Source organism: Ursus maritimus, unplaced genomic scaffold (assembly GCF_017311325.1).
Source record: "Ursus maritimus isolate PB19 unplaced genomic scaffold, ASM1731132v1 scaffold_33, whole genome shotgun sequence".
Classification (NCBI taxonomy): Eukaryota; Metazoa; Chordata; class Mammalia; order Carnivora; family Ursidae; genus Ursus; species Ursus maritimus.
The window spans coordinates 5387428-5402731 of NW_024425897.1; the positions used below are offsets into that span (position 1 = coordinate 5387428).

General features: G+C 37.0%; 1 protein-coding gene across 2 annotated transcripts in view; it reads left to right on the forward strand.

The window, feature by feature from the left end:
* The window catches only part of SPIRE1 (spire type actin nucleation factor 1), a 206452-nt gene that overhangs the window by 134220 nt on the left and 56928 nt on the right, over positions 1-15304 (forward strand). For both annotated transcript variants that reach the window (XM_040619622.1, XM_040619623.1), the window contains exons 5-6: positions 2343-2420; positions 6429-6593. In XM_040619622.1, coding sequence (XP_040475556.1) covers positions 2343-2420; positions 6429-6593 — 243 coding nt within the window. The remainder of the gene's footprint in view (positions 1-2342; positions 2421-6428; positions 6594-15304) is intronic.

Consider the following 15304-nt stretch of genomic DNA (forward strand, 5'->3'; position numbering starts at 1 on the left):
CCTATCCAGCTCGACTCAGGGGACCGGCTGAAAAAGGGGTCCCCTACTCCTCCGCCATCTTAACTCTCAATACTCAGCGCTGGAGATGTTCATTTGTAGAGATCCAGATGTATCTTCCTGCGTCTCAGGCTGATTCCGTGGTTATTTAGGCTGGTCTGGTACCTATCCAGCTCGACTCAGGGGACCTGTGAAAAAGGGGTCCCCTACTCCTCCGCCATCTTAACCCCCTCTTCGTACCTCAATACTCAGCGCTGGAGATGTTCATTTGTAGAGATCCAGATGCATCATCCTGCGTCTCAGGCTGATTCCGTGGTTATTTAGGCTGGTCTGGTACCTATCCAGCTCGACTCGGGGGACCGGCTGAAAAAGGGGCCCCCTACTCCTCCGCCATCTTAACTCCCATGACTGATTGTATTTTAAATACAGCAGCATCGTGAGGTAGATGGTAATACCTTCCTCTTAAAGGTGGGGAAACACAGGCCCAAAGATGGTAATGGAGCATGCTGAGGAGTGGCAAGTGTCTTATTACATAATCTCAAGGAAGAAAACTGACTTCGTTTTAAAATGTGGTTTCCCCTGCTTTCCAAAAGTTCACATTATGCCACTTCACTTTTACAGAAAACCTACATTGTGAAAGACCTACATTAGGACGGTAATGGCCTTTTCCTTAAAAGCAAAATTTCTTGGACTTCTTTCAGCTGGCATACACAGTAGTAGGTGCTGGGGCAGGTCTTCAGTTAAAGTGAAGAGGCTTCTGTGAACTTTCAGAAATCGGAAGATACCTGCAATTAAGAAACACATTCTGAAACAAGTGAAACTACTTGCTAATTTTCTTCTTAGCACAAGAGAAGAACTAATGCATTATTTATACCACATTTTCTTCAAATGTGCAGAGTAATTTTATTCTTTGTATATTAATACTTCCACACATTAATTAAGTACAAAAAAAAAGCAGGTGGTGGTGTTCTCATTTTGCGGAAGGTCAATCTGCGATGTTGAGAAGCCAAAAATAAATGGTTTAGAAATGTTTCCTATTAAGTATTTATTATTTTCATATAAAATAAACTAGATTGCATACAGTACATTTAAACTCAGTCCACATGCAATCAGGAAAATAGGCTCAACAAAAAGTAAAATATACTAGAGTTGATTTATTGTAAGTAAGAATGGCATAACGCAAACTGGTAATTAATAGGTGAATAGACGTTTTACTTATCAAGATTTTCTTAAAATTGCAAATATTGGATTAATGCAGTTTCATAGGGTGTAACATTGTGTGTCAACGATACTCAAATAAAAAAAATTAAAAATTGAGGGGAAAAGGGTCCAAACTTGCAGTTATAAGGTGAATAAGTTCTGGAGACTTAATGTACAGCATGTTGACCATAGTTAACAATATTGTCTTATGTGCTGGAAAATTGCTGAGAGTAGATCTGGATCTGAAAGGTTCTCACCGCATATACCAAACGGTAATTATCTGAGGTGATAGAGGTGGTAGTTAACCTTATCGCAGTAATGATTTTTGCAATATATACATGTATCAAGTAATAAATAAAAAGCATTTTATATATTGAAATTTATTCATGAAATTATTTGACAGGTATATATATATGGAGCATAAAAAGTGCCAGTGCTTATATTAGCCCCTGAGAATAGACTTTTGCTTCATGAAACCTAGGGGGAAGGCACAAACAAATGTGAAATTACAGTGTAATAAGGGCTACAGGGGAAGGTGGGTGGTGCTATATGCCATTGTGTAGCAGGAAGAGTCGGCTTAATCCAGGGGGAAGGAAAGGTTTTCCTGAAGAATTGGTGATTCTGTTGAGCCCAATACCTGAAGGAAGAGCAGAAGTAGGAAATAAAAGAGACCAGACATGGGGGTGAGGAGAGGAGAGCATTCAGGGCAAGACCACACCAGAAATCAGGCAAAAATTAGATAGTGTTTAGATTAAGAGATCTGCAGGGGGAGAGAAAAAGACGAGGGCTTAGGTTATACGGAGGAAGTAATATCTTTGAGGTTTAAGGGTGGATTGAATATGGAGGTTGAGGGAGAGGGCAGTGTCAATACATCTTAGGGGTGCAAGTAAATATGGTGACAAATTTAGCCACAAGGCTAGAAGGAAATTAGAATGAGCAATCTCTGTTCATCCCTCTGTAGTATTGTATTTATTCTAGTCTACCATTGACTGAAATCTACAGAGAAATAGATTCTGTACTATCTGCTTCAATAACACTTCTGTATATACTTTGTCTGAAGGTATCTGTTAGAAATTTTAATTTGAGAAGGTAGCTTAATGAAATTTTTATCCTAAATGTTTTTTTTTTTTCATTTTAATTGGTAGAATCTTAAGAAGATTCAAGAAATGGAAAAGAGTGATGACTCTAACACAGACCTGGAAGAGCTGAAAAATGCTGACTGGGTAAGGTCGTTGGACATTCTCTGTTCTGCTTAGTGTTGAAGACCTAGTGTTATGTGTTTTTGGGGTTTTGTTTTGTTTTTTAAAGATTTATTTTATTTATTTTGGAGAGAGAGAGTGCACAGGTGGGGGTGGGAGGGGTAGAGGGAGAGAGGGTGGAAGCAGACTCCCCACTCAGTGGGAAGCCCAACGCAGGGCTCGATCTAAGGACCCTGAGATCATGACCTGAGCTGAAACCAAGAGCTGGATGCTTAACCAACTGAGCCACCCAGATGCCCACGATGTAATGTTTTTTAAAATGCTTGTTAGTGGGGAGCTTGGATGGCTCTGTTGGTTGAGTGTCTGCCTTCAGCTTGAGTCATGATCCCAGGGCTCTGGGATCGAGCCCAACGTTGGGCTCCCTGCTCACTGGGGAGCCTGCTTCTCCCTCTGCCCCTCCCCCTGCGCATGCTCCCTCTCTCTCTCTCTCTCAAATAAAGAAATAAAGAAATTCTTTAAAAAATAAAACGCTTGTTATTAAGGGCTGTAATACAAATTGATACTATATGAATTTGAATGTCTAGTCTTATATTTGAGGAAATATCTATTCCCCATTTTACAAAACTAACTGGTTTTATTAAAGCCACCCCCAATGTCTTCTGAGAATTTAGGTATTTTAAAATGTTGACCTTTCTAATTGTATTAATACTTTAACATACTCTTGTAAGTCAAAGTTTAAGCTCTGTTTCAGGATACAGTGTGAAACTATAATGTGGTACCTTCATTTATCCAATGAACAGTTCCTGGATTAGTGTTCCAGGGATGCAAAATGAATAATACAGGATCTCTGCCCTCATTAAACAAGACAGACTTTCAGCACAGATGACTGCAGTTTATTTATGTGACACACTTTGAGTAGTCACTGTTTTTCTGTCATGATTCTAGATCTTAGTGTAACCAGGAGTCCCTGCCCTCATATATGACTTAGAGTTGGGTGGGCATGACCATGTTGAGGACAGGAGAGTCAATGTCATGAAATTAGACTGAGGTATGTTCAGGTGTCAGTGGGAAGGCACATTTCAGGATTCTGACTTTTCAGGTTAAGGAGAAATAATGGTTAAATAATGACATCATTAAATGGGGGACTAGGAATAGAGGCAGATTTGGGGGATATGAACAAGTTCTTTTGACCATATTAGATTTTAATTGTTTAATTCTTTTCTAATAACTTTATTAAATTATAATCAGCATGCAATAAGTTGCACATATTTAGTAGGCACAATTTGATAAGTTTTGACATGTACACACACACATACATACCCAGGAAACCATCACCATAATCAAAATAACGAGCCCATCCATCACTCCCCAAAGTTTCCTCATACCCCTTGGTAATCCTACTTCTTGCTTTCTTTCTCCCCAGTTTCTAGGCGCAATCAGTGATCTGCTTCCTCTCACTATAGATTAGTTTGCATTTTCTAAATTTTATATAGATGTAATCATATAGTATGTACTGTTTTTTTGCTTGGCTTCTTCCATTCAGCATAATTCTTTTGAGATTTCATCTATGTTGTTGCCTGTATCAATAGTTTAATGTTTTTATTACTAGTAGTAGTCTGTTCCATTGTATGGATCTACATGTATTGTATGAATGTAAATATTCTTAATTTATTGATGATATCTTTACTTAGATATTTGGAATGATATTAATCTGAAACATTTAAGAGTAAGGTTAAAAAACAAGTAGCTGTAATATCTTGTAAGTGGGTATTGTCATTTTAGAATAATACTGATAATCAAGTTTCCTTCGTATAGAATACTCTGGTAGTCTTTTTCCAGGTATATTTCAGTAGTCTTTTTCCAGGTATATTTCATCTTGGCTAATACATTTTAAATTTATTTTCTTAGACATGGAAGCCAGAAAAATAACTCTAGGTGGTCAGAATTTATCACAGTTAACATAAACTTGAACTAAAAATTTAATGTATTGCCTTCAGGCAAGCTCTTTTAAAAACTAGTAGGATCACTGACAAGAGATGCACTAACTGCAGAGAGTTCTGTTTGCCTAGATCACCAGTCTGTTTCTTGTAAAACCATTAAAACGAATTATTTAGAAATATTAGAAATGAGTAAAGAATGAGGAATAGAATGAGGGAGAATTAGGATATCTTTAATGGCAGTATCTAAACATCTCAGGATCTCCCTGGTGAAATATGAGGTAAATTAAATCTCTGGAAGTACATACAATGACAGTTGTGTATAATTTTATTTGATAACTGTGACTTTAATTTCTGAATTAAATTTCTGAAAATTTTTGCCAAACGATAATATATATAAAGAACTGTGTATATAAAAGGTCTGTTTGAATCCTTTCCTAATTATAGCAAAATCTTCAAATGTGAGTAATTATCTTCTAATTTATCTGGTTTGAGAATTCAAAAGTCACATATGTCAGAGTTTCTTAAAGCCCAGGGAGGTCAAGAAAAGAGACAGAATTTTAAAAGTTGAGATGATATATGAACTAGATCTTAAAGGAATGAGTCTAAGAGAATTTGGGACAAGAGCATTCTCAAAAGAAAAATCTAAATATTTTAGGAATATTGTATTAGAGTAACTTTAATGGCAGAATCTAAGAATCTGTTTAAAATAGGAATATTTTAGAAGGTATTCTAGTGGATAGACCACAGTATTAAGTGTGTCAAATCCTTTGTGGAATAAGAAATGGCACACATGTTTTTAAAATCATAAATTGTTTTTGAAGACATTTTTAAGAAATTTAATCCAGAGTTATCTTATGTAGATAATGCTTAGGAAATGCATCACTTGTTTTTTTTAAGGTTTTTTTTTTTATTCATTTAAGTAATCTCTGCACCCAACGTGGGGCTCAAACTCACAACCCTGAGATCAAGAGTCCCATGCTCTCCTGACTGAACCAGCCAGATGCCCCGTCACTTGGTTTTTAATAAATATATTTAAGTAGCTATTTGAGCCGCTTATTAATTTTAACAAACTACAGTGTTTCAGTTAACATCATCATGATTTACTTTTCACAGAAGTAGAGACTATGACACCTTAGCTTATAGGCAGGAAAATAAAAGAATTAAGGTATAATAATAATATACATATTTAATGTGTTTTATGTTATTATAAGAACTTCATATATATCTCATTTTCTTGAAGAGCCAACAAGATAATTCACCATTATTTGTTAAGAAAATGGATATTAAGTAATTTGTGCAAGGATAGTAATAACATAAAAATTATGATTTTTGAGCATTTTCTGTGTACAGAGCACTGTATATCAGCTCTGACCATCTCAGCAAGTTATGAAGTACCGTTTTCTTTTATCGATGAGGAATTGAGGGTTCAGAAAGGTGAAGCAACTTGCTGGATGTCAGGTAGCTAATAGGTGGTTATATCAATTAGCTGTGGTCACAGTAATGCTGTATAACCAACCACTACAGGATCATAGTCACATAAAGCAGAACATTTATTTAGCTCATGAGTGTGCAGATCAGTTGCGGCAGCTCCTCTCTATGTATGCCTCATCCTTCTCCTGGGCAGCATGCCAGTGCAGGCGTGAGGTCCTCATGGCAATAATAGAAGCACAAGTGACAAGCCCATGGTGCATTTGCCTTTGCAGCCTTTGGTCACATCATATCAACTACTCTTTCAGTGGCCAAGCAAATCACATAGCCAAATCCAATATTAGGGTGTGGGACATACTGCTCTTTAGTGAGCAAAATCACGTAACAGGGTGTAGACACAGGAGGCATGAAGAACTGAGGCCATTAACGAGACCGTCCACAGTGGGTGAGGGAGGGTTTACACTCAGCGCTTAGAGCTTGTGATTCTAGACTGGCTTTTTACCCACCTTTTAATATTCTTAAACCTGATTTTGAAAAGTGGTTTTGTTTGGTTTATTCAGTGTTTTGCAAGCCAAGCTCTTCATTTTTTCTCTGTGACTTGTAGCTATTGAGAGGAAACTAACAAATTTATTCACGGACATCTCTCCACCCTTGGTTCTTTTAGGCTCGATTCTGGGTTCAGGTGATGAGGGATTTGCGGAATGGAGTAAAACTTAAGAAGGTCCAAGAGCGGCAGTACAACCCTTTGCCCATTGAATATCAGCTCACCCCTTATGAGATGCTAATGGACGATATTCGATCCAAAAGATACACTTTGCGGAAAGTAATGGTATGTAACAAAGAAAACTATTAATAGACTCAAATGGTTATTCTTCAGTAATCTTATTTGTCAAAAATGTTCCTCTCAGTATTACATTTTAAAAATCGTCTCTTCCCATAGAAGTTATACATTGCCTTTACAGAACATTTGAAAAATACAGTAAGCTCAAAGAAGAAAAGTGACAACCCAGAGAAATATTTTGTTAACATGCTGGTGTATAACCTTCAGTCGTTTGTTTGTTTGTTTGTTTGTTTGTTTTTAAGATTTATTTATTTATTTTAGGGAAAGAGAGAGCAGGTGAGCAGAGGGAAGGGCAAAGGGAGAGACTCTCAAGCAGACTCCCTGCTGAGCATAGAGCCCGACATGGGCTCAGTCTCAGGACCGTATAATCGTGATCTGAGCTGAAATCAAGAGTTGGATGCTTAACCAACTGAGCTACCCAGGCGTCCCCAATCTTTTTTCTGTACATTTTATTTAGACAAATGGATTAATATTGAAGACTTTGCTTTGTAACCAGTTATTTTCACTTAACATAGTATATGAACATTTTTCCATGTCATTAAGTGTTCAAAATCATCATTTCTAAAGGACTACCTCTTTTATAGCTTTGTGGCTATACCAGAGTTTATTAAACCAATCAGCTTGTATCATGCTTTAAGCAGCCTATTTTGTGTATCCTTGCATTTACATCTTCTTGAATAGCAACAGTGAAATCTTTGTTTTTTTTAATAATAAATTTTTATTATGTTATGTTAGTCACCATACAGTATATCCTCAGTTTTTGACGTAGTGTTCCATGATTCATTATTTGCGTAAACCCAGTGCACCATGCAATATGAAATCTTTGAGTTAAGTTCTTAGAAGTGGAATCCTGACAGCACTATGTCTGAAATATATCCTGAACGTGACTGCTTCTCACCAACACCACTTCAGATGCTCTCTGTTCCAAGCCACTGTCTTTCGCTCACACTATTACAGTGGCCTTTAAGTGGCCTTCCCACTTTCATTCTTTCCCCTTTTAGTCAATTTTCCCCCAAAATAGCCAGAGTAAACCTCATAAGGTAAAAACTGATGATGTCATTGCCCTGCTCAGAACCTTCCACTGTTCTCCATCACACTTGGAACAAACTCCACATCCCTACCTTGGCCTGCAAAACCCCACAGAGTCTGATACGGCTTGCTTTTCAGAACTCAGCTCCTACACCCTTCCTGGTTGATTTCTCCTCCTTAGCCATGCTGCTGTCTGTTGCTGTCACGTGCTTCTGCAACTGAGCCTTTGCTGCCCCTTTTCCTGGAACTCTCTTTTCCCATACATCTATGTAACTTGCCTTATCACTTTTCGGGTCTCTGCTCAAGTGTCCCGTCATAGAGAAGTCTTCTCCGCCTCTCTACCCACATGTTTCAGTAGTTCACGTTGCCATGTATTTTCAGATTTGCTCTCTATCTCTCTTACCATGATAGGAACTTAGTTCTTTCACTGTTAACATCCCCTGTGACTAGACCGTGTGGCTGACACACAGCCAGATACTGAATACTGTGCCCAACAAATAGTTGTGGGACGAATTAATGAGTTATATCCACATTTTTTGAGAAAATTTAATTAGCTATTTTATGTGGAAGATTCTTATGAAACACATCGCTTAGTTTTAAAATAGATTTATGTAGGTGCACCTGGCTGGCTCAGTCTGAAGAACGTGTCACTCTTGATATTGGGGTCAGGGGTTTGAGGCCCAACTGGGTGTAGAGATTACTTAAATAAATAAATAAACTTAAAAAAAATAGATTTAAGTAGCTCTTTCAGCTTTTTGTTAATTTTAATATGCTGCAGTATTGCAGCTAAGTATTGCAGCTAAGTATCATGTTGATTTCCTTCTCAGTAAATCTGATTTTCTTTACGAGTGAGGAAACTGAAGTTTAGAGGTGCTGCATAACTTCCCAATTTCGGACAACTAGTTATAAGGCAAAGCCTATCTTCATTTTCATTCTGTCTGACCTCAGAATCTGTGCTGTGTGCTACACACATGTGGCCAAATTCACAGTTATATTGTGATGACTACTATTTATAACATAATAGTTTTTTCCATTTCCTCCTATCCTTGACCAAAGTGGGTATCTTTGGGGATTGACAGATTTGACTGGGAGAAAATTCTCTTTCATTTTTAAAATCTATATTTCTTTGATTACAAGTGCATTTAAGCATTTAAAAACATATGCCATATTTTGTATGTCTTAATTTTAACAAATCTTTTTAAAGATTTCATTTATTTGTCAGGGAGAGAGAGCACAAGCAGGGGGGAGGGGCAGAGGGAGAGGAAGAAGCAGACTCCCCACTGAGCAGGGAGCCTGATGCCAGGGCTGAATCCCAGGACACTGAGATCATGACCTGAGCCAAAGGCAGATGCTTAACCGACTGAGCCACCCAGTCACCCTAATTTAACAAATATTTATTGAACACTTCTCGTGTGCCAGGCACTGTTCTAGACTCTGGAAAAAAGACATAATACAGTCCTCATTCTCAGGAAATTCACAGTATGGTGGGAGCCACTGGTAATTAGGCAAACATTAATTAACAGTGTGATAAGCTAAGTGTAAGAGGCTATATGCCAAAAAATATCATTCAAAGTCCAAGAAATAATGGGATTTGACACAAGAAAACAATAGAAGTTCTCCATAATTGGAGCCCTTTTCACTCTATAATTCTTGTGAAGAATAAATGTAGATGGTTTCTTTTTTAAATGACTTCACACTATTTCCTAGTGCACTGTGAATTATTTACCCAAGACTCTATTAATAGACATTTAGATTGTTTCCAGTTTTCATTTTTTTAATTAGTATTATGATGAATATCCTCATACAGACATCTCATCTAATTATCTCCTTGGTTTGAATTTCTGTTGGTGAGATGGATAGATCAAGGATAATGCACATTTTAAATTTTAATACATGTTGGGAAACTTTTCTCCAGAAAGACTGTACCAATTTACACTTTTACTAATAATGCAAGATAATTTCTGTTGCCAATACTTGACAGTGTCATCTTTTTCAAAAATGTCTACTTAACTTTATCCTGAGTGGAAACACTTAACAGTAATCACAGGTGATTTTCCTCCTTATCCTGAAGGAATTATTTGGAAATTCGTATTATTGATTAAAATAAGTAAATGTTGCTTCTGCTAAATAGATTATTAACATTTCTTTTTTTTTTTTTTTTAAGATTTTATTTATTTATTGGACAGAGAGAGACACAGTGAAAGAGGGAACACCAGCAGGGGGAGTGGGAGAGGGAGAAACAGACTTCCCGCTGAGAACCCAATGGGGGGCGGGGCTGGGATCATGACCTGAGTTGAAGGCAGACGCTTAACAACTGAGCCACCCAGGTGCCCCAGATTATTAACATTTCTAACTAAAGTCTTTCACCTGTCACCCGCGATATAGCTAAATCATTTTATTTTTCATCAGAAAAAATAATTGTGCTAAATAGTAGTTAAACTTGTCTGATACTAGGAATTACATGGGACAGGGGCACCGGGGTGGCTCAGTCTGTTGGGCATCTACCTTCAGGTCGTGATCCCAGGGTCCTGGGATTGAGCCCCACCTTGGGCTCCCTGCTCAGCAGGGAGTCTGCTTCTCCCTCTCCCTCTGCCCCTCCCCCCACCCGTTCTCTCTCTAATAAATAAATAAAATATTTTTAAAAAAGAATTACATGGGATGGATTCCTCTTGTAGATGCTGATTTAACAGCTCTCAGCTGGGTTGTAATATGATATAAAACATGACATTGGGTGAGGCTTAAGATCATGTACTTTGAAATAATGGTATGTGATTATACTTAGACATAATGACAAAGAATTGTGCATCCAAATTGGAAGGTATTTACAAGCATAAATAATTATTCTTCTGTGGTAAATGAAAGGTTTTTAAAGAGTCTGGTTTTTTATTCTTTACTTCTCTCATTCATTCGTTCATTTTAAGGTAAAAGTCACATTAAATTACCTATTTTAAAGTGTATATACAGTATAGTGGCATTTAGTATATACACAGTGTTGTGCAACGTCCACCTCTATCTAGTTCCAAAATAATTTCATCACCCCCAAAGGAAACCCTGTAGCCATGAAGCAGTCACTCCTAATCTTCCCTCCCCTGAGCCCCTGGCAACCCCTTTTCTACTCTGTCTCAATGGATCTATCTATCCTGGATATTTTATATAAATGGAATCATACAATATGTAACCTTTTGTGTCTGGCTTCTTTCATTTAGCATAATGTTTCCTAGGTTCATGCATATTGTAGCATGTAGGAGTACTTTTATTCTTTCTTACGGTGGAATAACATTCTGTTATGTGCATATACCATATTTTTTTATCCATTCATCACATGATGGATATTTGGGTTCTTTGCACCTTTTCACTATTGTGAATAGTGTTGCTGTAAACAATCATATACAAGTTTTGTTTGAATACTTGTTTTCAGTTCCTTTGGATATATACCTAGGAGTGGAATGGGTGGGTCATGTTAATTCTGAGTTTAACTTATTGTGGAACCACCGAACTGCTTCACACACCACTTGCACCATTTTATGTTCCCACCAGCAGTGTATGAGAGTCTCCGTTTCTCCATATTCTTGCCAACACTTGTTATTGTCCATTTTTGTTTTTAATTATACCTACCATAGTGAGTTTGAGGTGGAATCTCATTGTGGTTTTGATTTGTATTTCCATAATGATTAATGATGTTATATGTGTTTTCATGTGCTTGTGGGCCATTTGTATATCTTTGGAGAAAAGTCAGTTCAGGGGCGCCTGGGTGGCACAGTCGTTAAGCGTCTGCCTCCGGCCCGGGCAGTGATCCCGGCATTCTGGGATCGAGCCCCACATCAGGCTTCTCCGCAAGGAGCCTTCTTCCTCTCCCACTCTCCCTGCTTGTGTTCCCTCTCTCGCTGGCTGTCTCTCTCTGTCAAATAAATAAATAAAATCTTAAAAAAAAAAGAAAGAAAGAAGGAAAAAGAAAAGTCAGTTCAGATCCTGTGCCCATTTTTTAATTGTGTTGTGTCTTTGTATTGCTGAGTTATAAAAATTCTTTATACATTCTGGATATTTGACTCTTGACAGACATATGATTTGCAAATATCTTCTCCCATTCTGTAGGTTGTCTTTTTACTCTCTTAATAAAGGTTTTAATTTTGCCAAAGACCAGTTTATCTATTCTTTCTCTCCCATTGCTCAGACTTTTGGTGTCATATCTAAAAATACATTACCAAATCTAAGGTTATAGAGATTTACCCCTACGTTTTCTTCTCAGACTTCTATATATTTAGCTCTTTGATCTGTTTTAATTTTTATATATGGTGTGAGGTAAAGATCAAACATAATTCTTTTGCATTTTGATACCTGTTTGTCCCAGCATCATTAGTTGAAGAAACTATTCTTACCCCCATTTAAGGGTCTTGGGACTGTTGTGGTAAATCAGTTGAATGTATGAGTTTATTTCTCAACTCTGATTTCTATTTCATTGATCTATTATGATTATCCTATGCCCATCCCACATTGTGGAGAGATTATAATATAATACATATATTACAGTTAATTATTGTAGCTTTGTGATAAGCTTTGAAATCTAAAAGTGAGTCCGCCAACTTTGTTTTTCTTTTTCAGGATTGTTTTGGTAATTCAGGGTTCTTTGAGATTCCATGTGACGTTTAGAGTAGGTTTTCAATTTCTGCAAAAAATACCATTAAGAATTTGAGAGATTGTATTGAATCTTTAGATCACTTTAGGTTATACCGTCATCTTAACAATATTAAGTCTTCCAGTCCATAAACATAGAATGTCTTTCCGTTCATTTATGTCTTTTATTTCTTTCAGCAGTGTTTTATGGTTTTCAGTATACAGGTCTTATACTTCATTGATTGAATTTGTTCTTAAGTATTTTATCTTGTTGTTGTTACTAGGAATGGGATTGTTCTCTTCATTTTTTCTGGATCATTTGTTTCTAGTGTATATACATTACACATATGTATATATATTATGTATGCATATATGTACATATACAACTGATTTGTGTATGTTGCTCCTATATCCTGCAACTTTGCTGGGTTTATTAGCACTAATAGTTTTCTTGATGGATTCTTCAGGATATTTTTTAATATACAGGATCATGTCATCTGTGAAGAGAGATACTTTTACTTCTTCCTTTCCAGTCTGGGTGCCTTTTAATTAACCTGCCTTGAAATGTCAGTGCTGAATGGAAAAAGCAGGCATCCACGTCTTCTTTCTGATGTTAGGGGGAAAGCATTCAGTTTTTCATCACTGAGTATAGTATTTGCTATGGATTTTCACAAATGACTTATCATGCTGAGGAAGTTTCCTTCCATTCCAACTTTGTTGAGTGTTTTTATCATGGAAGGGTGTGGAAATTTTGTCAGATCCTTTTTCTGCATAAGTTAAGACAATCATGTGGGTTCTTTTGTTTCATTCCATTAATGTGGTATATTACCATTAATGTGGTATATAGTTCCATCGTTGCATTTATGGAATAAATCCCACTTGGTCATGAGGTATAATCCTTCTAATATACTGCTAAAGTCAGCTTAGTAGGAGAAAGGAGTTTTGCATCCATATTCAGAACGAATTTAATCCATAGTATTGTAATGTCCATGTCTGGCTTGATATGAGAGTAATGTTGGTCTCATAGAATAAATTAGGAAGTGTTGCCTCCTTTTCTAATTTTTGGAATAATTTGGGAAGGATTGAGGTTAATTCTTTTTTTTGGGTGATGGTCATTAAGGAGGGCACTGGGTGTTATATGCAGCTAATGAATCATTGAACACTACATCAACAACTAATGATGTACTGTATGTTGGCTAATTGAATTCAAATTAATTAATTAAATGTTTGAGTAGAATTCACTGGTGGAGTGTTCTGTTCTTGGGCTCTTCTTTGTTGGGAGATTTTTGATTGCTGACTGAATTTTTTTTACCTATTACAAGTCTATTCAGATCTCTCTCTCTCTCTCTCTCTCTCTCTCTCTCTTTTTGTTTGAGAGAGAGAGTGTGAGCAAGGGGGAGGAGCAGAGGGAGAGGGGGAGAGAGAGAGAGAGGGAGAGAATCTTAAGCAGGCTCCACAGCCAGCATGGAGCACAGCACAGTGCACTATCCTGAGATCATGAACTGAGCCGAAATCAAGAGTTGGATGAGCCACCCAGGTGCCCCTCCTTTCTCTTTCTCTCTACTTACTCCCTCTCTCCCTCCATCACTTCCTTCCTTCCTTCCTTCCTTTTTAATCAGTTTTGTTAGTTTGTGTCTTTCTAGGCATTCGTTCATCTCACCTAGATTATTTTGTTAATGTACAATTATGTTCTCTTATAATGCTTTGTATTTTTGTAAGGTCTGTAGTAATGTCTTCACTTTAATTTCACTTCTGATATTTGTATTTTGAATCTTTTTCTTGATCAGTTTGTCAATTTTGTTGATCTTTTCAATGAAACAACTTTTGGCTTAGTTTTGTCTGTTTTTCTATTCTTTATTTCTTCTCTAATCTTTATCATTTCCTTCCTTGTGCAAGTGATGGATTTAGCTTATATTTTTTTAGACCCTTAAGATATAGAATCAGGTTATTGATTTGAGATCTTCTTTCTTAATATAGGTCTTTACACCTATGAATTTCCCTCTGAGCACTGTTCTCTCTGCATTCCAAAAGTTTTTGTATGTTGCATTTTCATTAATTTCAGTTTTTTTATTATTCCACTCATAATTTCTTCTTCGACCTGCTAGTTATTAGGAGTTTGTTTTTTTAAATTTCACATATTTGTGAATGTTTTCAGCTTTCCTTCTGCTAGTGGTTTCTTTCATTTCTTTGTGATTAGAAAAGATGCTTTGTATGATTTCAGTCTTTTTAAATGTGTTGAGACTTGTTTTAGGTCTAACACGGAGAATGTTGTTTTTGCATTTAAGGAAAAGCAGGCTGTTGGGTAGAATGTTCTATGTGAGTTGGTTTATTTTAAGTTAGACTGTATGTTATTCGAGTTATCTCTTTCCTTACTGATCTCTCTAGTTGTTCTATCCATTATCGAAGTCTCCAACTATTATTGTAGAACTACTTCTATTTTTAATTTTTTCTATGTTTGCTTCATATATTTCGGTGTGTTTATAATTATTATATTTTCTTGATTTATTGACCCTTTATCTATGTATACTGTCTTTCTTTGTCTTTTGTGACAGTTTTTGCCTGATAGTTTGTTTTGTCTGATATTAATATAGCCAGCCCAGCTCTCCTGTGATTACTGGTTGCATAGAATATCTTTTTTTGGGGCGCCTGGGTGGCTCAATCGTTAAGTGTCTGCCTTCAGCTCAGGGCGTGATCCCAGGGTCCTGGAATCGAGCCTCACATCAGACTCCTCCACTGGGAGCCTGCTTCTTCCTCTCTCACTCCCCCTGCTTGTGTTCCCTCTCTCGCTGGCTGTCTCTCTCTCTGTCAAATGAATAAATAAAATCTTTAAAATATATATATATATATCGGGGCGCCTGGGTGGCACAGCGGTTAAGCGCCTGCCTTCGGCTCAGGGCGTGATCCCGGCATTCCGGGATCGAGCCCCACATCAGGCTCCTCCGGTATGAGCCTGCTTCTTCCTCTCCCACTCCCCCTGCTTGTGTTCCCTCTCTCGCTGGCTGTCTCTATCTCTGTCAAAAAAATAAATAAAATATTAAAAAAAAAATATATATATATAT